Source organism: Myxine glutinosa, chromosome 2, assembly GCF_964187855.1.
Source record: "Myxine glutinosa chromosome 2, kmMyxGlut1.1, whole genome shotgun sequence".
In the NCBI taxonomy this organism is placed as follows: Eukaryota; Metazoa; Chordata; class Myxini; order Myxiniformes; family Myxinidae; genus Myxine; species Myxine glutinosa.
In genome coordinates, this window is record NC_136262.1 from 48475823 (window position 1) to 48496235 (window position 20413).

At 46.5% G+C, this 20413-nt stretch overlaps 1 protein-coding gene across 6 annotated transcripts in view; it reads left to right on the forward strand.

Annotated features, from left to right (window-relative positions):
• SCRIB (scribble planar cell polarity protein) overlaps nt 1-20413 on the forward strand; it is a 139996-nt gene that overhangs the window by 51534 nt on the left and 68049 nt on the right. For all 6 annotated transcript variants that reach the window (XM_068108272.2, XM_068108273.2, XM_068108274.2 and 3 more), the window contains exons 8-9: nt 18227-18371; nt 18551-18669. In XM_068108272.2, the coding sequence (XP_067964373.2) occupies nt 18227-18371; nt 18551-18669 (264 nt within the window). The remainder of the gene's footprint in view (nt 1-18226; nt 18372-18550; nt 18670-20413) is intronic.

The window sequence follows — 20413 nt, forward strand, 5'->3', positions numbered from 1 at the left end:
GTGTCTTCTCTTTCCTATTGAGCCAGCGTAGCGCGACTTCGTCAACGTCGAGTATAGTCGGGTAATTTGTGCGGACACGACGGCCATTCCGCTCGGCCCACCTTAACATCAAAGTCGTGTCTGTAACAATTGGTGTCGAGGAGTGAGATTCGGACCCGGGACTAAATTAGTTAGGCCCAAATTTTGGGAGGGAAAATCGATCCGGAGCGCGTACTGCGCTCGACAAAATCGATCCGGAGCGCGTACTGCGCTCGACAAAATCGATCCGGAGCGCGTACTGCGCTCGACAAAATCGATCCGGAGCGCGTACGGCGCTCGACAAAATCGATCCGGAGCGCGGGTACTGCGCTCGACGAAAGTATAACGGCGAAATTTCGAATTTGTTTTACGAAACTCGAATTTTGAAAGTCGCGCTATGGCGGATCAAGACGGCTGGGGTCCGGTAGGGGAGAGTGAAGCAGGGTCGGTCCAGGACCAAATTGAGGGACAAGAGGAGAGCGAAGCAGTGAGGGCGGCAGGTTCGCAAAATAGCGCCGTCACGCACGAAGTAGCGGGCGCGCAAAAAGGCGCCTCGCACGAGCGCGCGGTAGCCGAGCCGGCTGTATCAGCGGGCTTTAACATGCAGCCGTTTGACATGCAGCAGTTCATGGCACGGTTTAGCGAATACATGGCAGAGTCGAAGAGCGACAACGAAAAAAGAGCCAGGGAAATGGAGAAAATGGAAAACAGAATGGGGGAGCGACTAGGGAATCAAATCGGGGGGTTAGACAAGAAATTTGGGAAGTTAGACAATAATTTTGAGGAGTTAGACAAGAAATTTGGGAAGTTAGACAATAATTTTGAGGGGTTAGACAACGGGATAAAAGAGGTGAGACATGGGTTAACGGGGGTGGAAAACAGAATGGCCGCTCAAGAGAATCAAATAGAGGGAGTGAAAACTGGGTTAGAGGGGTTAGAAAACAGTATGGAAGGCAAATTGAGGGACATGAGGGACCAAGCGGAAAGGGAAGTTAAACAAATGGAGCAGCAGATAGAGGGGGTCAGAATGGGGGTAGAAGCCAAACTGGATGCTCACAGGGAGGAAATGGAGCAGATGAGGGTGGCATCTGGGCAGGAGATGCAAGTGATGGGAGAAGAGATCAGAAGAGGAGTGAGTGAGGAGGTCGGAGGAGTGCGCGAGGAGGTGAGGCACTGTAAGGAGCACATGGAGAAGGAGGTGAGGAAGGGGACTGTAAAGTTACAAGGGGGCATAGAGGACCTGACGCAGGAGGTGGAGCAGCTGACGGTGGGACAAACGGAGTTAGTGGAGCAGGTTCAAAGGAACACTGCGGTATTAGGAGGTTTAAAAGCGACACAAAACGACATAAAAAACGACTTGATAGCGACAAAGAGGGAATGTCAGATGGTACGTGAGGGACTGACAACGAGGTTGGACGAGGTGATAGAGGTAATGGAGACGAAGGACCGGCAGGTGAGGACGCACCTGGAAACGGTCAAGGTAGCCTTAGAGGATGAGCTTGAGGAGACGTACCGGGACATAAAAGAGGTGAAGCAGAAACTAGAAGAAGTGGAAGAAGGGATGAGCGAAATTAAGAAGCGACGGAGAGGGGATAACAAAGAGATAAAAGAGGAAGTAAAAGAATTGGTCCAAAGTCTGTGTTTGGATCGTGATGATGTGCTCATTAACCGGATGAGGGATTCGCAGGTGATGGAGGAGAAGCGAAGAGGAAGAGGACCCGGTGTAAGTGGTGACCAATATGGTCGTGCGTATGATGCGCCAGGGGATTTAAGAAGCTTGGGGGTCGAGATGGACCCGGGTGTTCGTGAGAGGCCGTTGGTGAAGTGTGCGACAGGTCTGGTGTGCGAAAGAGGAGGTGTGCAAGAAAGTCCGACTCTGGGGTGTGTGAGGAAAAAGTGTGTGCCAAGGAGTGAGGGTGCTGGCGAGAGTGAGTCGGTCGTAGCGCGTGTGCGAGGGGGCACATGGAAGCGCGGGGTGGTGAGTGTTACAGAGGGTGTGACGGGAGAGTGTGCGCAAGAGTGTGCGCGAGAAAGGTGTGTGACGGACAGGTGCATGAGGAAAGAGTGCGCTGTCAGAAGTAAGGAAGAGTGTCCACCTGTGGTGAGTGTTACAGAGGGTGTAACGGGAGAGTGTGCGCGAGAAAGGTGTGTGACGGACAGGTGCATGAGGAAAGAGTGCGCTGTCAGAAGTAAGGAAGAGTGTCCACCTGTGGTGAGTGTTACAGAGGGTGTAACGGGAGAGTGTGCGCGAGAAAGGTGTGTGACGGACAGGTGCATGAGGAAAGAGTGCGCTGTCAGAAGTAAGGAAGAGTGTCCACCTGTGGTGAGTGTTACAGAGGGTGTAACGGGAGAGTGTGCGCGAGAAAGGTGTGTGACGGACAGGTGCATGGGGAAAGAGTGTGCTGTCAAGAGTAAGGGTGAGTGCGTGGTTAAGAGTGGAGGTGAGAGTATTGAGAGTGACAAGGAGAGTGAGTTAGTTGTGACAGGTGAGCGAGGATGTACACCTGGGATGGAAGGATGCACACCTGGAATGGTAGAGCGTGAGTGGGAATGCACGCTGGAGTTGGTGGTGAGGCACGTGGTTGGGTGTGCGAATGAGGGCACACCTGTGATTGTCACAGAGGAGGTGACCGAGGAGGGGGCTCGAAGAGGTGTATTGGTGAGGTGTGCAAGCAACGAATGTGTGCCAAGGTGTTCGGTGGTCAGGTGTGTGACCAAGTCGATGGGCGGAGTGAGTGTACCGGGGTGTGTAAGGAAAGGTACGAGGAGCATGGGCACAGCTGGATGTGTGAGCAAGGAACGGGCTGCGGGGTGTAAGCAAGCAGGTGAAGCATCGACGGTGACCGGGTTAAAGGTTAGGTCGACTTTTAGCCGAAGCGGGCCCTCGGTGCGTGCTGGGCCTCGCTTTGAACGGCCGCGTCCGTGCTCCACTAGGCGGAGCGGGCAGCCCGATAGAAAGGGTCGTCATGGCGACCACTTTTTGGTGAGACGTGCCGGCAGGTCGAGAGCGGGACATTGGATGGCTCCGTGCCGAGATGGTGCGTGGGATCTCGGCACGGGTAAGCCCCCGTCCCTGCCCCGAATGCCGGACGCATCCAGCCGCTGGCACAAAACAACCAGCATCCATTGCTTGGCTTCACGAAGCCGGGCTTTGGACAGGGAGTGGCGCACCGAGAGGTATTAGTGAGTCGACTGGGTGATGAGGTTAGTGTTTTGGACCCAAAATTAGAGAAAAACAAAATTTGATGATTGGCAAGGGATTGGCAGTAGTGATTGGCAGATGATGGGCAGTGATTGGCAAATTTTTAATTTGTTGAAATTTGATGTGCAAAATTGGTAGTGAGAGACCCCCGATGTGGTGGGATGGCAAATCCACCATCCTTCCCATGTGGGGGGCAAAGGAGCAATAGTTTATGGGGTGTATGGCAGTGAAAACTAGCCCGGGTGGGTTAGGATATGGTGTGTAGGGATCTAGCGAAGATTGACATTAGGTGACGTTAAGTTTAGTTAGTGACTGATACCTGTAGTGGGGACGCAGGTAGATTAGTATGGATGATAATGACGTGGGAGCGCAATAGTTTAAAGGGACGACTGGGAAGCGCAAGTTTCAGAAGGGAGTAGTTAGATGAGATGATGCCGCGTGTGTGTGAGAATTGAACAGGTGTGATTGCACAGGTGTGCAACTGGACAGGTGTGTGGAGCAGTGAGTGAGTAGTGAGTGTGTGGATCAGCGCGAATGCGCTTGGGGAGAGAAGGGTGCAGGCGGCACCAAGAATGAGAGCACAGGTGTGCAAGTACAGGTGTGTGGAGAGAGTTGGAGTAAGTGGTACGGAGTGGTGTGCATGGTGCGAAGGTGTGAATGGGGGAAGAGTGGACCCCCATCACGGATACCCGGGGCGGGTAGTGTAAGTGTTAGGTAGAGGGTGCAGGTAAATTGTGGTTGGATATTGGCATTTGTGGTGCGGTTGCAGAATGGTGTTGTGAATGGGTGCATTAGTGTTGTGGAAATGGCTGGGCGTGTAGCCTGTTAGTGTGTGTAGTTGGTTGGGCACTCCACCACTGTGAGGATGTCGGCCAGGTGAGGCCGCAGGTGGGCTCTGGGAGCCGGTAGTTGTGAGTGGGTGCCTGAGGATCCCGGGTGTGGATCGGGCAGCCCAGTGCCGGAGAGGGCACGGAGTGGGGAGAGAGCCAGAGGGCCTTCCCCTGGTAGTTAGGTTAGGGTAAGGAGCAGGTAAGCTCGGAGGCAACTGCAGTGGTGGAGGTGTGCAGGTGGGTAGACCCACTGGGAGAGGTACACGTCGCAGCCCAGAAATTGTACGAGGGCACCGGGAGATGAATCGGGGGAGTGAGACCCCAAATTGAAGAGCACCACAGTTTGGCCAATGGGAATTGGTTTTTAGAACCCATAGTGTAAGAGGGCCAATGGTTTGGCCGGAGAAAGACCCCGGGTAGTGTAAAGTTGTTAAAATCATTTAGGAAATAGTTAGGATTGATGAACCTGTCGCACCATACGCAGCCACTTACCTGTGGTGATGATGATGACTCCACACCTGTGTTTTCTTTGTTTGTAGCAGGAAATGAGATTGCTGTGGATTTGTGAGACGCATCACGACGTGGATGAGACATTGGGGTGATTCCATCTCTCCCTCCCTAGGAGGGACTGATGATGAATTGGTGATGGCAAATTTTGATGTTGAGTTGGAGATGGCAAATTTTGATGAGAGTTGGAAATGGCAAATTTGATTGGTTAGGAGGGAGAGAAGACGAATTTGGTTTATGGGAGGAACGGGGAAGACAGTAGGGATGTTTGTTGATTTGTAAAGTAGATGTTTATGGGTAGTGTTGTGTTGTGTGGATACAGTAAGGGGTAAGGGAGGGGCCATGTAGGTTACCTGGTGGGGGGGGGCGTACGATAGGAACGTACCTGTCTCACCTGGTTCCCATGTGCCCCCAGTGTGCATCACCTTACATTGCGTGCACTTTTGCGCCCTTACCACCTTACTCACTTGTTTCTTCTTTTGTCTCCCACCTCCGAGGATCTGGCTTTGGGGTGGAGAGAGAGGAGAGAGAGGTGCTGGCTACGCAGTTGTGGGCCTGCACTTTCGCTGTTGGCTGCCTGGATCGATACACCATATGGACCGCAATGTTTGTGGCCACCCACAATGGACCGCAGCTCTTTTGCGGCCAAGCACCACCCGTGGAAGGACCTATGGGTCAACGTGGCACCTATGCCATAAAGGTGAACCACTGTTAATTAACACCAAGTGCACCACAAGAAGAGCAAGAGACACCTGCAGGGTTAGGGGTTGTCGAATTTATTTTTATTCCAATGAACAATGGTGACTGCACCGATTGGTGGTGGGGTGGTGCTTTTGATGCTCGGGAAGGGTGCTCTGCACGTTATTAAAGGCCGTCGGCCACAGAGCACTCGTGGGTTGGTGTATCGATGCTGGCAAGCGCGCTCTCTCTATGCATAACATCTGCATGTGTTCCTCCAAAAACAGGTCCTGGATCGTAGTGTAAATAGCAGCGTAGTCGTGTAAATAATGCTCCCTACCGGCTGTATGTTTAGTTTGAGGATTCTTTCCGGATTCGGTTATCCTGTGGGTGTGTTTCTGTGAGGAGAAGGGTGCAACGTCGCAGGGGGACATATTTACTCATTTGTGAATATCTGTAAAACTGTCGCACTCAGGGTAGAGTTAATAGTAGAGGGAACTACATTGCGTGCCACACTAAAGTAGGTAAAAATTTATCGGGTCGGGACGCCCCGAGGGTAGAGAAGGGTGCAATGTTGCGAATATGGAATTTGGCCTCCATATCCGCTTGTAAATATTCCCCTATTTTCTCCAATACTCCCCAACTTTCCCCGATCCCCCATTCCCTAGTCCCATTGCATGTAAATAACAATCAGTAGAGCCGACCTTCCCCTTATTCCCCCATTAAATGTCGTGCCCAGGTCCACCGCACCACACGTAGACAACTTTCGGACATCTTCCTAGTTATTCTTATTCTATGTCAGTTAAGGCCTCGTCTCCATTAATTATGACTCTTCGTTGCACCAGAATGTGATTATATGGCATCAGTAGTGAGTTTAGGACCTTTCCCATACCTCCTCCCATCTTCTTCCCCAAACAACAACAATAACAACAACTACAACAACAATTACAACAACAACAGAGGAGATGGCGGCGGAGCGGGGGAGGATGCGTCCTCACACCGGCTCGATTAGCTCCAGACCATGCGCTCCACGGGGTTACCCCGAAGGGGCTGGCTGTCAGCTCCTCGTCAGGGGCGGAGCCAGTAACCCCCCCCGCACGCACCCAATGAGAAGCAACGTGCCGATTCCACGAGGCGGAGCTAACGAGCCGAGGGCGTGTCACTCCCCGCCGGATATACGCAGCCGCTTGCCGGACGTGACGTCAGATGCGCCCCCAGCTTGAGACGACAAGACGCCACCTCGAGCGCTGAGAGACCTCCTGCATCTTTTGGGCCGCGCCATCCTGTCCCTGAGCACAAGGTGCACCTTGTGCTGGCCATCGAATACCCGCTTTCCTTGTCATCAATCCCCGTGTGAGTCAGTTTTTGTCCTGTTTCTCTGTGGTCTGTCGGGAATAATATAAGGTTGTGTCTAAGTGCCTGTCTTCCTGTAATATACCTCTAGCCCCTGTAATCTAACCTTTTCCGCCTTAATATAACCTCCTCCGGAGGTCTTGAGAACTGAACCCCTGGTGTCGTATTGTGTCATTATAACCCAGCCGGGTGTCTTCTCTTTCCTATTGAGCCAGCGTAGCGCGACTTCGTCAACGTCGAGTATAGTCGGGTAATTTGTGCGGACACGACGGCCATTCCGCTCGGCCCACCTTAACATCAAAGTCGTGTCTGTAACAATATATTACTTTTTCGTTTGATGACAGTCGTCACAAAAACGTCAACAATGATGCCGACATATATTTCTTCGTTTTTATTTAATTCAACATTATTAGCCGGAAGTAAAATATGTTTCAGGAAATTACCGAGAGATATTTCTTCGTTTTTTAAAATTAGTTATGTGCGAATACACTTTAAATAGGTTTATTTGAAATCTTTAATTTTCCACAATATAATTTACTTGCCATTTATCATTTGATGATTACGAGACAAATTCCTCTTGAGGATCGTGACAATTCATGCGCTGCGTGGAAACTTCTATTTCCAAAATGAATGAGACGATCGATGAAGAACGCAGACTTGAACAGGATGCAGCAAGAAAACGAATGAGACGGGCGAACGAGTCCATCGACGAACGTCAATGCAAACTTGCGGGGTCACCCGTGGGAATCCCACGGGCATGGATGTGTGTGACATTTCGACATATTGAGTTAGATGCTGCACATTCATTTTTACAAAATGGTTACTGGCAAGTCATCAGATCCAGAAATGGTGTAAAAACCACCGTTTAGAGGCCATTTTCCCCCGCAAAGCGGGGGTTGGCCTTTTCGGGGACCGTGGTAGTTGTTGTTTTTTTGTCCCCTTTTTGAAGCAATGTTTTACGGCCGGATGCCCTTCCTGACGCCAACCCTTTTTGCCGCCTTCAACGACAAACAGGGAATTACCAGTGAACTGGTACTCAATTAGCCGACCTCGGAAGGATGACAGGCTGAGTCAACCCCCCTGGCATTAATTCGGCGATCGACCGAGATTCGAACCCAGGATCCTAAGCCGGCACCCTAGCCGCTAGCCCAACACCAGAAATGGTGTCATGAACACAATTTATTTACGCACAAGCACAAAAGCAAGACGGGCCGATTTCCGATTCCGACGGGCCGACGGGCGAGACGGGCCGATTTCCGATTCCGACGGGCCGATTTGGAGCAAGAAAAAGAACGAGACGGGAGCAAAAGGAGAGAAACGAGACGGGGAAAGCCGATTGGAGAGGCGAGTGAGGCGCGATTGGAGAGGAGTGTGAGGCGCGATTGGAGAGGAGTGTGAGGCACGATTGGAGAGGAGTGTGAGGCGTGATTGGAGAGGAGTGTGAGGCACGATTGGAGAGGAGTGATTGGAGGGGAGTGTGAGGCACGATTGGAGAGGAGTGTGAGGCACGATTGGAGAGGAGTGTGAGGCGCGATTGGAGAGGAGTGTGAGGCGCGATTGGAGAGGCGTGTGAAGGATTGGAGAGGAGAGGAGTGTGAGGGATTGGAGAGGTGAGGGATTGGAAAGGAGAGGGATGTGAGGGTTTGGAGAGGAGAGGAGTGCTAGGTGGAGAGAGGAGAGTGTCAGGTGGAGACAGGAGAGTGTCAGGTGGAGACAGGAGAGTGTCAGGTGGAGAGGAGTGAGGGGTCACATATTATGTGAAATAAATAAATTGTGTTCATCACACCATTTCTGGATCTGATGACTTGCCAGTAACCATTTTGTAAAAATGAATGTGCAGCATATAACTCAATATGTCGAAATGTCACACACATCCATGCCCGTGGGATTCCCACGGGTGACCCCGCTAGTCTTATTATAATAGAGCAAACGTATATGGTTATGTCGCTATGTTTATATGCGACGAAAACGTCTTCTTCTTCCCTTAAATAAAATTACCACCCTCTTAATTAACCCTCTTAATTGCGTTAAGACTGCTGGGACCCCTCAGACCTTTGATGACCCTTTAATTCCCCCAAGACTCTTCAGACCACCAAGACCCTTGAAGACCCAAAATACCCTGAAGACCACCAAAGACCCTGAAGACCCAAAACACCCCGAAGACCCAAAACACCCGAAGATCCAAAACACCCAGAAGACCCAAAACACCCCAAAGACCCAGAAGACCCAAAATACCCCGAAGACCCGAAACACCTAGAAGACCAAAAAGACACCGAAGACCCTTGAGACCCAAAAGCCTCTGAAGACACCAAAGACCCTGAAGACCCAAAACACCTCAAAGACCCAAAATACCCTTAAAGGCCCAGAGGATCCAAAAGACCTAAATGGCCCTGAAGACCCAAGACGCCATGAAGACACAAAAGATACTGAAATGGTCAAAGATGCCTACCCCTCTGAAACGACGTGTGGTGAGGCGCGCGGAGCACACCGAGTCATGCTAGTACAATTAACTGAGCAAATATTATGAAATAACTATTGTTACACTAAAGATTGATTATTTTACCTGCTAGAAGTCAAAACCACAACAATACTATCAATGAAGGTCAGGGGATAGCTCTCACAAGTACAGTACAGACTGTGTGTTACTGAGGGAGAGAGAAGTGATGTACTGTACATCGTACCTCCACTTGAATTAAATAACCGATTCAGAATTAAAAATAAAAAAATCTGCGTGAAAAAAGATTAACTCAAAAATTACGAGGCGTAAATAGAAAATTGTTCAGGCGTTGTGGCAAAAAATGGAAATAGAATGAGTGTAAATTGAGGATTAAGTGAACAGTTGTTTTTTTTTATTTTAAATATGCTCTACAGTTTATCTCAAGTTACAGTTTAGCTTTATAGTTTGATAATTTATCGTTTTCAAAGTACAAATATTTTGAACGGTGGAGGTGTGGTGCATTTTAACTCTCATGCTTTAGTGTTCTTTACCCAAAATAAATGTTTGGGTTGGTAACAGGTTAAAGAGCCTGCAAAGCTTTCAAACCTCCCAAGGGGCCGAGTCACTAAATTTGTTTTGTTCTTTTCTCTGCAAACATGTACAAACATTCCTCCGAGGGGATGATATGCACATTGCACACACACACGGGGACACACAAGGAATGAGACATAGGAGGAGGCCATTCGGCCAATCATGTCTACGCCACATCAACACCAGACCAATTATATCCATCAAAATGACACAACTACATTAGGAGAATGAAGGGAGGAATGTGGATGAGACAATGTGGCACGCCCAGGGATATCCCAAGGGTGCAAAATAAAAATGGGGAATTATTTAAATAAAAAAGAAAAAGAACATAATTTATTTTGATTTTTGTGTTTTTTTTGGGTGGTGAAGGCGGTTCTTGGGGGAGAAGCACACAACATAAACCACACACCACCCCTTGACGAGACCCCCACATACACGACACCCCGCACAGATGCACACAATCACTCTCCATACTCGAGCTACATAAAAGTCCTGACAACATCCCTATACCCTTCGATCTCCAATGCTTCAGTATATCAAGCGAAAGGGATTATTTCTCTCACGGGTTTCCATGTACTACAAACGGTCTATATTTGACTTCTCTGAGCTGGATATAGTGATATCATGAGAAGTATTTGCATCTACTTCTTTAATGCAATTGATATACCTCTTCACAATCGAGACTGAAAGGTTGAAGTCCATTGGTCACCTGGTTCCTTTTACCCTTTCATCGACGACTGCCTGTCTACCTCAATGCTTTGGTTTGGATTTGGTCTCATCTTTGTCCAATGAACGTTTTGAATTCTGGTTTTGTCTTCAAGTGAACTCATCACGTAGACTACGGATTTTTTATGTTAAGAAAATAGGCCTTTCATGTTTTGAAAAGCGGGATTTTTTTTTTAATGTGAAAAAATCCCGAAATATTTTTTCCCCCGTTTTATTCATTTTTTTTTATTACTAGGGCATGCCCGTACTATATCTATATCTAAAATTATATCCCCCCCCCTCTATTTACATGAAATGGTTTGGTCCAAAGCGAACGGCTTGCGAGTACGGTGACAATCCCCCCCCCCTCTATTTACATGAAATGGTTTGGTCCAAAGCGAACGGCTTGCGGAGTTTGGTAAAGAAATCGCCATAGCGTGCCCAAACGCGCAGGAAAGCGAAAGAATCGCAAATTTAAGGAAATGCCCGTACTTCCGTAAGGAAGAGAAAGAAAATGAAAAGGAAAAACATTCCAAACCGCGAGGGAAAACAACACGGCACGTCGACACAACAACGTGTCCTGTGATTGGCCGTACGTGGCTGCCAGTAGCTGCCCCCCAAAAAAAGCTTTCACCGTCCGGCGACTGAATTTAAGGGGAAAAATAAAACGCTCTTCGCTTAAAACAACGCCCTTCGCTCTGACTGAATTGGGACAATGTTTTTATGTTTTTAATTGAATTACTATCCGTAATGGCGCACGCTCTCACGGGAGCTCCGGAAGGTCGTATATCGCAGTTACGATGAATCGCAAATTAGTTTTTATTAGTTTTAAAACATAGTTTAACGCCAACATAGCGCCAACATAGTTTGCAAACGTGAAATAAATGAATACGCTCTCAAATGTGCCATCCGAGGCAGAGTCTGTTCGCCACGTTCGGCACACGTGATAGCTCGCTGCTCTCTGATTGGTTGAATCGTTTTTTGGACATAGCTCGGTAACTACTTCTGCGATTAATTTAAAACCTTGAAAAGGCACATCCTCGGGTCCCCAGCAATATACCTGGCAAGTTTCAAGTATATCGGACCGGTAGTTGTCGAGAAACAGCGGTCACAGACAAACATACAAACATACAAACATACAAACAAACATACACACAGAGATTAGTGGAATTATAGATAGACTAGGGCATGCCCGTACTATATATACTAGGGCATGCCCGTACTATATATAAGCTAGGACGTGCCCGTACGTGGGTGCCCGTTCCTTGCCAAAAAAAAAAAAAAAAAAAATTTGTGTAGGGGTGTGTGTGTGTAAACATCCTAGGGCGTGCCCGTACGTGGGTGCAAAAAAACATGCGTGCAAACAACAACAACAAAAAAAAACTTTGAAACCACGTGGCAGTAACGACCACAGAACCCCCCCCCCCCCCCCTCTATTTACATGAATGGTTTGGTCCATTCGCAACGACCACAGAACCCCCCCCCCCCCCCCCCTCTATTTACATGCAATGGTTTGGTCCAAAGCGAACGGCTTGCAGTGTTTGGTAAAGAAATCGCCATAGCTCGGTAACTACTTCTCCGATTAATATGAAACCTTGAAAAGGCACATCCTCGGGTCCCCAGCAATATACCTGGCAAGTTTAAAGTATATCGGACCGGTAGTTGTCGAGAAACAGCGGTCGCAGACAAACATACACACATACACACATACACACAGAGATTAATGGAATTATAGATAGATATCTAAAATTATATCCCCCCCCCCTCTATTTACATGAAATGGTTTGGTTCATGAAATGTTTTGGTCCATTCGCAACGCCAAAGCGAACAGCGAACGCTTTACATGAAATGGTTTGGTTCATGAAATGTTTTGGTCCATTCGCAATGCCAAAGCGAACGGCGAACGGCTTGCGAGTACAGTGACAATCCCCCCCCCCCCCCCCTCTATTTACATGAAATGGTTTTAATTAGTTTTAAAACATAGTTTAACGCCAACATAGCGGCAACATACTTTGCCAACGTGAAATAAATGAATACGCTCTCAAATGTGCCGTCCGAGGCAGAGTGTGTTCGCCACGTTCGGCACACGCGATAGCTCGCTGCTCTCTGATTGGTTGAATCGTTTTTTGGACATAGCTCGGTAAGTAATTGTCCGATTAATATGAAACCTTGAAAAGGCACATCCTCGGGTCCCCAGCAATATACCTGGCAAGTTTAAAGTATATCGGACCCGTGGTTGTCGAGAAACAGCGGTCACAGACAAACAAACAAACAAACAAACAAACACACATACAGAGATTACTGGAATTATAGATAGACTAGGGCATGCCCGTACGTGGGTGCAATGCCCGTACGTGGGTACGTGGGTGCGAGTACGGTGACAACCCCCCCCCCCTCTATTTACATGAAATGGTTTGGTCCATGAAATGTTTTGGTCCATTCGCAACGCCAAAGCGAACGGCGAACGCTTTACATGAAATGGTTTGGTCCATGAAATGTTTTGGTTCATTCGCAACGCCAAAGCGAACGGCGAACGGCTTGCGAGTACAGTGACAATCCCCCCCCCCCCCCCTCTATTTACATGAAATGGTTTTTATTAGTTTTAAAACATAGTTTAACGCCAACATAGCGCCAACATAGTTTGCAAACGTGAAATAAATGAATACGCTCTCAAATGTGCCATCCGAGGCAGAGTGTGTTCGCCACGTTCGGCACACGCGATAGCTCGCTGCTCTCTGATTGGTTGAATCGTTTTTTGGACATATCTCGGTAAGTAATTGTCCGATTAATATGAAACCTTGAAAAGGCACATCCTCGGGTCCCCAGCAATATACCTGGCAAGTTTAAAGTATATCGGACCCGTGGTTGTCGAGAAACAGCGGTCACAGACAAACAAACAAACAAACACACAGAGATTACTGGAATTATAGATAGATTACCAAGTTTTTCAGAAATCAGTCAAAAAAAGAACAAAAAATGGTAAGCTTTTTCCTGCTCAACATTAAGCACTCTGGGCTAGTAAACAGGTAAAAAATGACATTCAGGTACCTTTATTGCAACCGCATTGTTTGATAAGTAGAGGACTAGAAGAAATTGACAAGACCCTTTTAGGAACGGTTAAAGTAGGTTTTTGAAATCATTATCTTGGTAATGTTCTCCTTGGTGAGGCGGTGTCGGCGGTTGGTGAGGACGTTTCTGTAGACGGAGAAGGACCTTTCCACGTCGACGCTGACGATAGGGCAGTACCTCAAGAGGGGGATGTCGGCAAGCTTGACTCCAGCCGGCACACCAACCTCAGATCCGTGCTGATCTCCATCCAGGATCAAAGCCACTGTCCTCAGCACACCAATGTCGGGATTGCGCTGCAGCACCGCCTTGAACTTGGTGAGCAGGATCTCCTTACGGCAGCCTCAGATCTTTTCGAGCTCCTCCTTGGCCTGATCAAGGAGCTGGAAAGCCTTGGCCAGCTCCATGCCGGCCTCCTCCAGCTGCTTAAGGATCTTCGGGATGAACGACACGTGGGCATTTAAAAAGACCAAACTGAGCTTGATGTCCGCCTTTCCGAACAGGTCCTTGGCACTCCGGATTGCCATCGCATCGTCATCGTTCAGCTGGTCCACAATGTCCTTGACGGCCTCGAAGTGCTCGGCGTAAAACACCATGGCGTCAATCCACGTCCCCCACCGAATCAGAATGGGCTCCGGGGGGAGAGAAAGATTGGGCTGCTGCTCCTTCCAAAGGACAACACGCGACGGGGCTTTGACGAACACCTTCTTCGTCGTGGCAATCAGGTCGTTGACGTCCTTGAACATTTCCCGGACTGTCTCGCAGACACGGTGGAGCACGTGGGCAACGCAAGTCACATGCAGCAAGTCCGGGAAGAGTTCCTTCAGGGCATGGCCGGCCTTGATCATATAGGCCGTGGCGTCGCTGACGAGGACCTTGAGGCACTCCGGCTTGAAATCAGGCCAAAGATAGCGCAGCGTGTCATTGACTGCGCGCACGATCTCCCCGGAGTTGGTCTTCTCCAGAAACATGCACTGGACGAGGTGGGGACGAAAGTACCCCTCCTTGGACAAGCGTCCCGCGATGATGTTGGCCACATATCGACCTGCCGAATCGGTCGTCTCGTCGACGGACAGCCAGATGGGCTGCTGTCCGAGGTCGGCACGGATCCCCGCCAAGGCCTCGTCGTAGCACTTGTCGAGGTAGTGCTTTCGAATCCAGCTTTCATCGGGGATCTGGAGAGTGATGTGCTTCTCCAGGAACGACCGGAGGGCAGGGTTTTCCAATTTCGACCATGGGATGCCAGCGGCCAGCATGGCCTGGCACAGCTCCTGAGCCACGACGTCGCACTTGTGCCTCTTTCCACCACCAAAGTCCTCCATGGTGGCTTGCGTGACCGTCCTCTTCTTCTTCAAGGCCAAGTTGCTCTTGTGGCGGTCTCCTCGGACATGTTGGGCCAGCTCAGACTTCTGTTTCACCCGGAAAGTCTTTTCACAAGCTCGACAGAAAGCCGTGTCACTCGACACGTACTTGAAGGTGGCCCCATCGCCGCCAGCGTTGAATTCCTTCAGCCACTTGTCACGAAGAGCAGCACTCATCTTGATAGGAGACTTGTTCACACTTTGTGTACACTCTCTCACTGTAGTACACTGCCTCACTGCTGTACATGCTGGGGACGCAACGCACGCAAGTGGACGCAACGTTTTGTTTTTGAGATCGATCGCAGTTAAAAATTTCGAAAAATTCCCTAATTTTTTTTAGCGCTGCCAGACATTTTCGACCAAAAAGGGCATTTTATTTTATTTTTCCCGAAAAAGGGCAAAGTTTTTTTTTTCTCCAAAAATAGCAAAATATTTTTTTTGCGCGCAAAAAAGCCGTTTTATGTGAAAAAATATTTTTTCTTTTTTCACATAAAAATCCGATGTGCACGTCATCACTGTCTCAGATTATTAGTTTTCTCACCTGTAGCAGGTCTTTTCACTTGGCTCCTCCATACCTGAAATTTTATTTTTGCAGTTCTTGAGTTGACAAGCCCTCCATCTGAAGAACAAAAGTTTTTTTTTCTGAACAGAGGTTCTGGTAATTTGCTGATTTTTTTTTTTTTTTTTTGGAAATAAAAGACAAGCTAGAAGTGCAAGCAATTGCTTCCCTGTTTTGGAATTTTATTTGTGTTCTGTTTCTTTTTTAAAGACGCAATCTTCAGATCAGCTGTCAAGGTTGGTGGAAGAAAGTCTGGATGTCATCAAGTTCCCTGGTTGAACCACTTTTGCTCATGTGCTGAAAATGAATGGAATTTAGTTTGGCAGCACCAGCTGAAAAGTTGAATGCAAAAACTATCATAATTCATGTTGACGTTCAAGAAACTAGCCAGCTTAGCCTGATACAGTTTCAGGAAATTGGCTTGGAGAAGAAAGAGCAAATATCTTGGTCAAAAGAGAACTTGCAGCCTCAGGACTTCAATGTGTCATCTGTTTATACAGTAGCGCAATACTTGCAATTATCCCCACAAATCATAATAGTGTTGATGTTACCTTTTTAAGAAAGGATTCTTTGTTCGAAAATTTGTCTTCCTGGTTTACTGAATTGGAAAGGTTTACATCGTGCTACTTTATGACTTGCTGAGCAGTAAACACTGTGACTTCGGACCAGGAGTGCTATTCCTTCATTGACTACACAATTGCCCACAAATTGTGATCACAAGTTTGACTGACATGTTATTTGGTTTGGAAGATTATTTCTTATGAGGGCCGGTTCCATGACTAATTCGAACCAGAGCCTCAAATTAGCCAAGATTGCTTGCAGTCTTCATTTACTCTTCAGTACCTTCTTTAATAGGTTTTACATTTGCCAATTGGTCGTGCAATTTTTATGTACCTGTTCTAACTTTCTGGATCTTCAAAGAAGAAGCAACAGATTCCTGTTTTCTATGGAAATGTGAAAAATATATTTTGAACAGGTAATAGTCATTCTGTTTGCAGATGTTAAATAACTCATTGTGTTCCCATCCAACTTCCACCCCACCTTCCCGTTTCCCTCTAAATACACACGTAGATCTCTCTGATTATGGTATATCTATCTTGGATGAATTTAGAATTTAGAATCAAAACTTTTTGGAGCCTGTCCATTTTTGATTGGATGGCCATGCAGCTATCTGCACCTTTGGCGCACTTGATAATGTTTGTGAGAACTATTATTGCCTACTGAGTTTATTTTTAAGGTTACTTTATCATCATTTTTGTGTGCCTGGTAACATCAATGATAGGAAGCATGGCTGTGTTACTGATGCAGTGCCCCCCGTGTAATTAGGTTAAGGAGGTTTTGGAATTTGGCCAGGACGATGTCAGCACAACTTGCCTACATTTCCTTGAAATATATTGTGGGATATTTAATGTCCACCAGCTAATGCCAGCAGATGTGTCCGCAGCTTAATGCCCATCGAAGGGATGGTACACTTTGTGAAGCACTGATCTGACAGTTTATAGTTGAGTTGTAAATTGAACCCAGGCTAGATAACTCAAAAAGTATGTGCACTGCCTATGCACCATCTTGTCAGACTGAAAATCAGCTTAAATAATGGGAATATCATCTATTGCAGGTTGGAGAAAATTGCAGGATTTATTGTCGTAGGTGCAGGTTGGAGAAAAAAGTTACCTTTTTATAGTGGGAGTCTGAGAAGGAAGTTAAAATGGAGGATGGTAGGATTTTCCAGCAAGGGTACATTGTAGTTAATAAAAACAGAGCACACTGTAAGAGAAGACTATCTGCATGCAGTTTATCAAAGGATAAACCTAAAGTATGAGATTTCTAATGAACGACAGCTACTTTCCATTTGACAACAGAATAATCCGGTGGATATTTTTTCATGCGTGGTAAGGCAGGAAGGTGGGAAGATGTTTCTTAGAAACTAAGGGTTTATTTACAATATATTTGGGAAAAACGATGGACCGGACACAATAAATTAATACAGAACAAACAGAGCGATTAACAGAAACAGATAGGGATGATGGGGAAAAGAAACAAAATATTATATACAATGAAAAACGATTCCCCGTTATGGTGCCGGATATCTCCCTCACAAAAACTATCCCCCCAAATTTGGATAAAATGGAAGCAGACGACCACTTAAGTCAGGCATGAGCTGTTCTGTGGGTCCACCATGGCCCATGCAAGTTGGTGTTGTTCAAGGGAACTGGAGACTAGAGAAGCGATGTCAACGAGGAGGCCAGGAGACGAAGAAGGTGGCCAACCAGGGAGACATGTGTTCACTTCCACACCAAAAGCTCAACTGCCATGCACTTGTGCAGACACAGTCTTGATTCCCTACAGGGACCACCTTTCCAGCACTCAGCTGATCCTATCATTGGCCACTGTTGTTTGTGGGCAGCGCCACCTTCTGGGGCGGCCCCTCGGAAAAGTGTTCCGCCCCTTTCCAGGATTCCACAGCTTACTGCATAGATTTAGAATATAAGATTGTATTGCCAGATTGACTGACTGGACACAGCAGAAGTTGTGGACCCACAGCTTGGAGGACTTTTGGTTGAAAGGGTAGAAACTTCTGACAGACAGTCGGCAAATCAGGGGCAAATTACTGAAGTTATGACTTTTGGCTCGCTATTAAAATAAAGTAAAGTAGATAGGTGTTGTAAAAAAAAAAAAAAAGGTGTTTTATATTTTTGTACCATTTACAACATCCTTTAGATATAACATGTTATTTTCATGCAGTTGGAATAGCTGTTTAATATTGCTCCATAATTAATTATGATTGTTGTGAAGAAGAAGTTTAAATGAAAAGTGTGCATGCGTGCGTCAATATGCACATGCACTGCACACAACTTTTATTTAAATTCATTTTCTCCCTCACTTCACCCCACTCCTTTCTCCCCTTCACAATCTTTTAAGGAGATCGGAAACCTGGCAAGATTAACTTCCCTGGATGTATCTGCAAACCTTCTTGAAAGTCTCCCACAGGAGCTTGGCAACCTCACAAGTCTGATAGATCTTTTGGCTTCTCAGAATAATTTTGGAAGCATCCCTGATGAAATAGGTAAGAGCTGAAAATGTGTCCATTGTTATAATCGCTTAAACTCGTAGTAATGCATCAAGGACTGTCTTCTAGGGCATGCTGAATAATAATTTATACTGCATTAGCGATTGAAGATCTGATGACCAACAAGTAGCATGGTTTATCAAAAGTGATTGCTGAACGTTGTTTTTATTTTGCAGGTCAGTTAACGCAACTATCGGTTCTCAAACTGGATCAAAACCGACTGTCCCTTCTTCCAGATACGATCGGATACTGTGAAAGCTTAACGGAACTTGTGCTCACAGATAATTTGCTGGTGGTATGACAATTGAGCTTTTCTTTACTCCTTTATGTAATGTTGTGCATGTGATGCATATATAGTGCCTTCCGAGAGTATTCACACCCCTTGACTTTTTCACGTTTTGTTGTGTTACAGCCTGAATTAGAAATGGATTAAATTGAGATTTTTTTTTGTCACTGATGTACATACAACACTCCATAATGTTAAAGTGGCTTTTTTTTTTCTTCTTTTTTTAAAAGAATTTTTACAATATAATTAGAAATGAAATACAGAAATATCTAATTTACATAAGTGTTCAACCCTCTGAATCAATACTTCATAGAAGCGCCTTTGGCATACAGCTTCGAGTCTTGTTGGGTATGTCTGCATCAGCTTTGACATCTGGATTTGTGGAGTTTCTCCCATTCTTCCTTGCAGATTCGCTCAAGCTCTGTCAAGTTGGATGGCGAGCGTTGGTGAACAGCATTCTTCCTTGCTTGCAGATTCATTATGGGGTATTATATGTAGATCAGTGACAAAAAAGATCTCAATTTAATCCATTTTATATTCAGGCTGTAACACAACAAAATGTTAAAAAGTAAAGGGTTGTGAATACTTTCTGAAGGCACTGTATATACATACACTACCAGTCAAAAGTTTAGGTATGCCCAACATTATTTGCTATTTTACTGTTTAATGTGCAAAATGAACATAAGATGTGAACATAACTCTTACCAAAGATAAATCTGCTTATCTACTGATAATAGATTGTGCTTCAATCAATCTTTCTTGTGCGAAACATAGGTTTAATGCAATTTTTGGAAATAGGTCGAAAGGTGCAATACTAAATCCAAACTGAAACGTGACGTTGATGTTATTGACATTTCCTCTCAGGAGCAAAAACTGTTTACAAATACTCTGCTCTGTGTGGAATGAATGTTTGTGCTTCGTTTCTTCATCATGCGCAATGTCTATTATTGCCAGGCGTTGCAAAAAATGTTTACAGAAAGGCCAGCCAGACAATCTAATGAGTGTTTTTGTGTTTCAGATTGCATGAACATGGGTGCCAAAGCTCAGCTAATGCCAGTAAAAAGACAGGCAATTGTAACTTTGCAAAAGAAGGCCTTGAAACAGTTGCAATGCTGTAGCTGTTTAGCTGGGCTCTAATTTCCCGTGCTGTAAGACGTCTGTTGCGCAGACTGGTGACTCAGATTACTTGTCCTGTGATTCTTTTGCGATTCCTGGTCAACCAGAACGTTTTCTATCTGCATTTTTACCAGTTTCATTCTCGTTTAATGGCACAAGCCAGTGCATTTATCGACACCTTATTTTTATTTTTTCTTCTTCTTCTGTGTACAAGATTGAGGCTCGTGTAAGACCTAACATTAATCACATAAAAACAAACTGGCACATAAAACATATGATCAAGGGAGCAGGAGACAACATGGGGAGAGAGAGAGGGAAGCACACAAGTACAACAGTAGAGAACAGGGGCATCGGGAGATCTGTAGGATGGAGAGGGCTTGGGGGGAGGTGGGAGAGGTATAAAACATATGGACACTGCAAGGACTTCAATGAAAGAAGTTGTTATTTCAAAAAAGTGGATCTGGGGTGAATTAACTGGGGTAGAAAAGATAAAGGTTTTGGATGGGGAAAGATAAGAGATGGTGGTGAACAGCTGTTTTAAAGACCTGGAGGGAGGAGAGGGATTGAAGAGAGTGAGGGAGTTTGTTCCAGAGGTGGGAGAAAAGGGGAATGAAAGAGTGAAGGTGAGCTGAGGGTC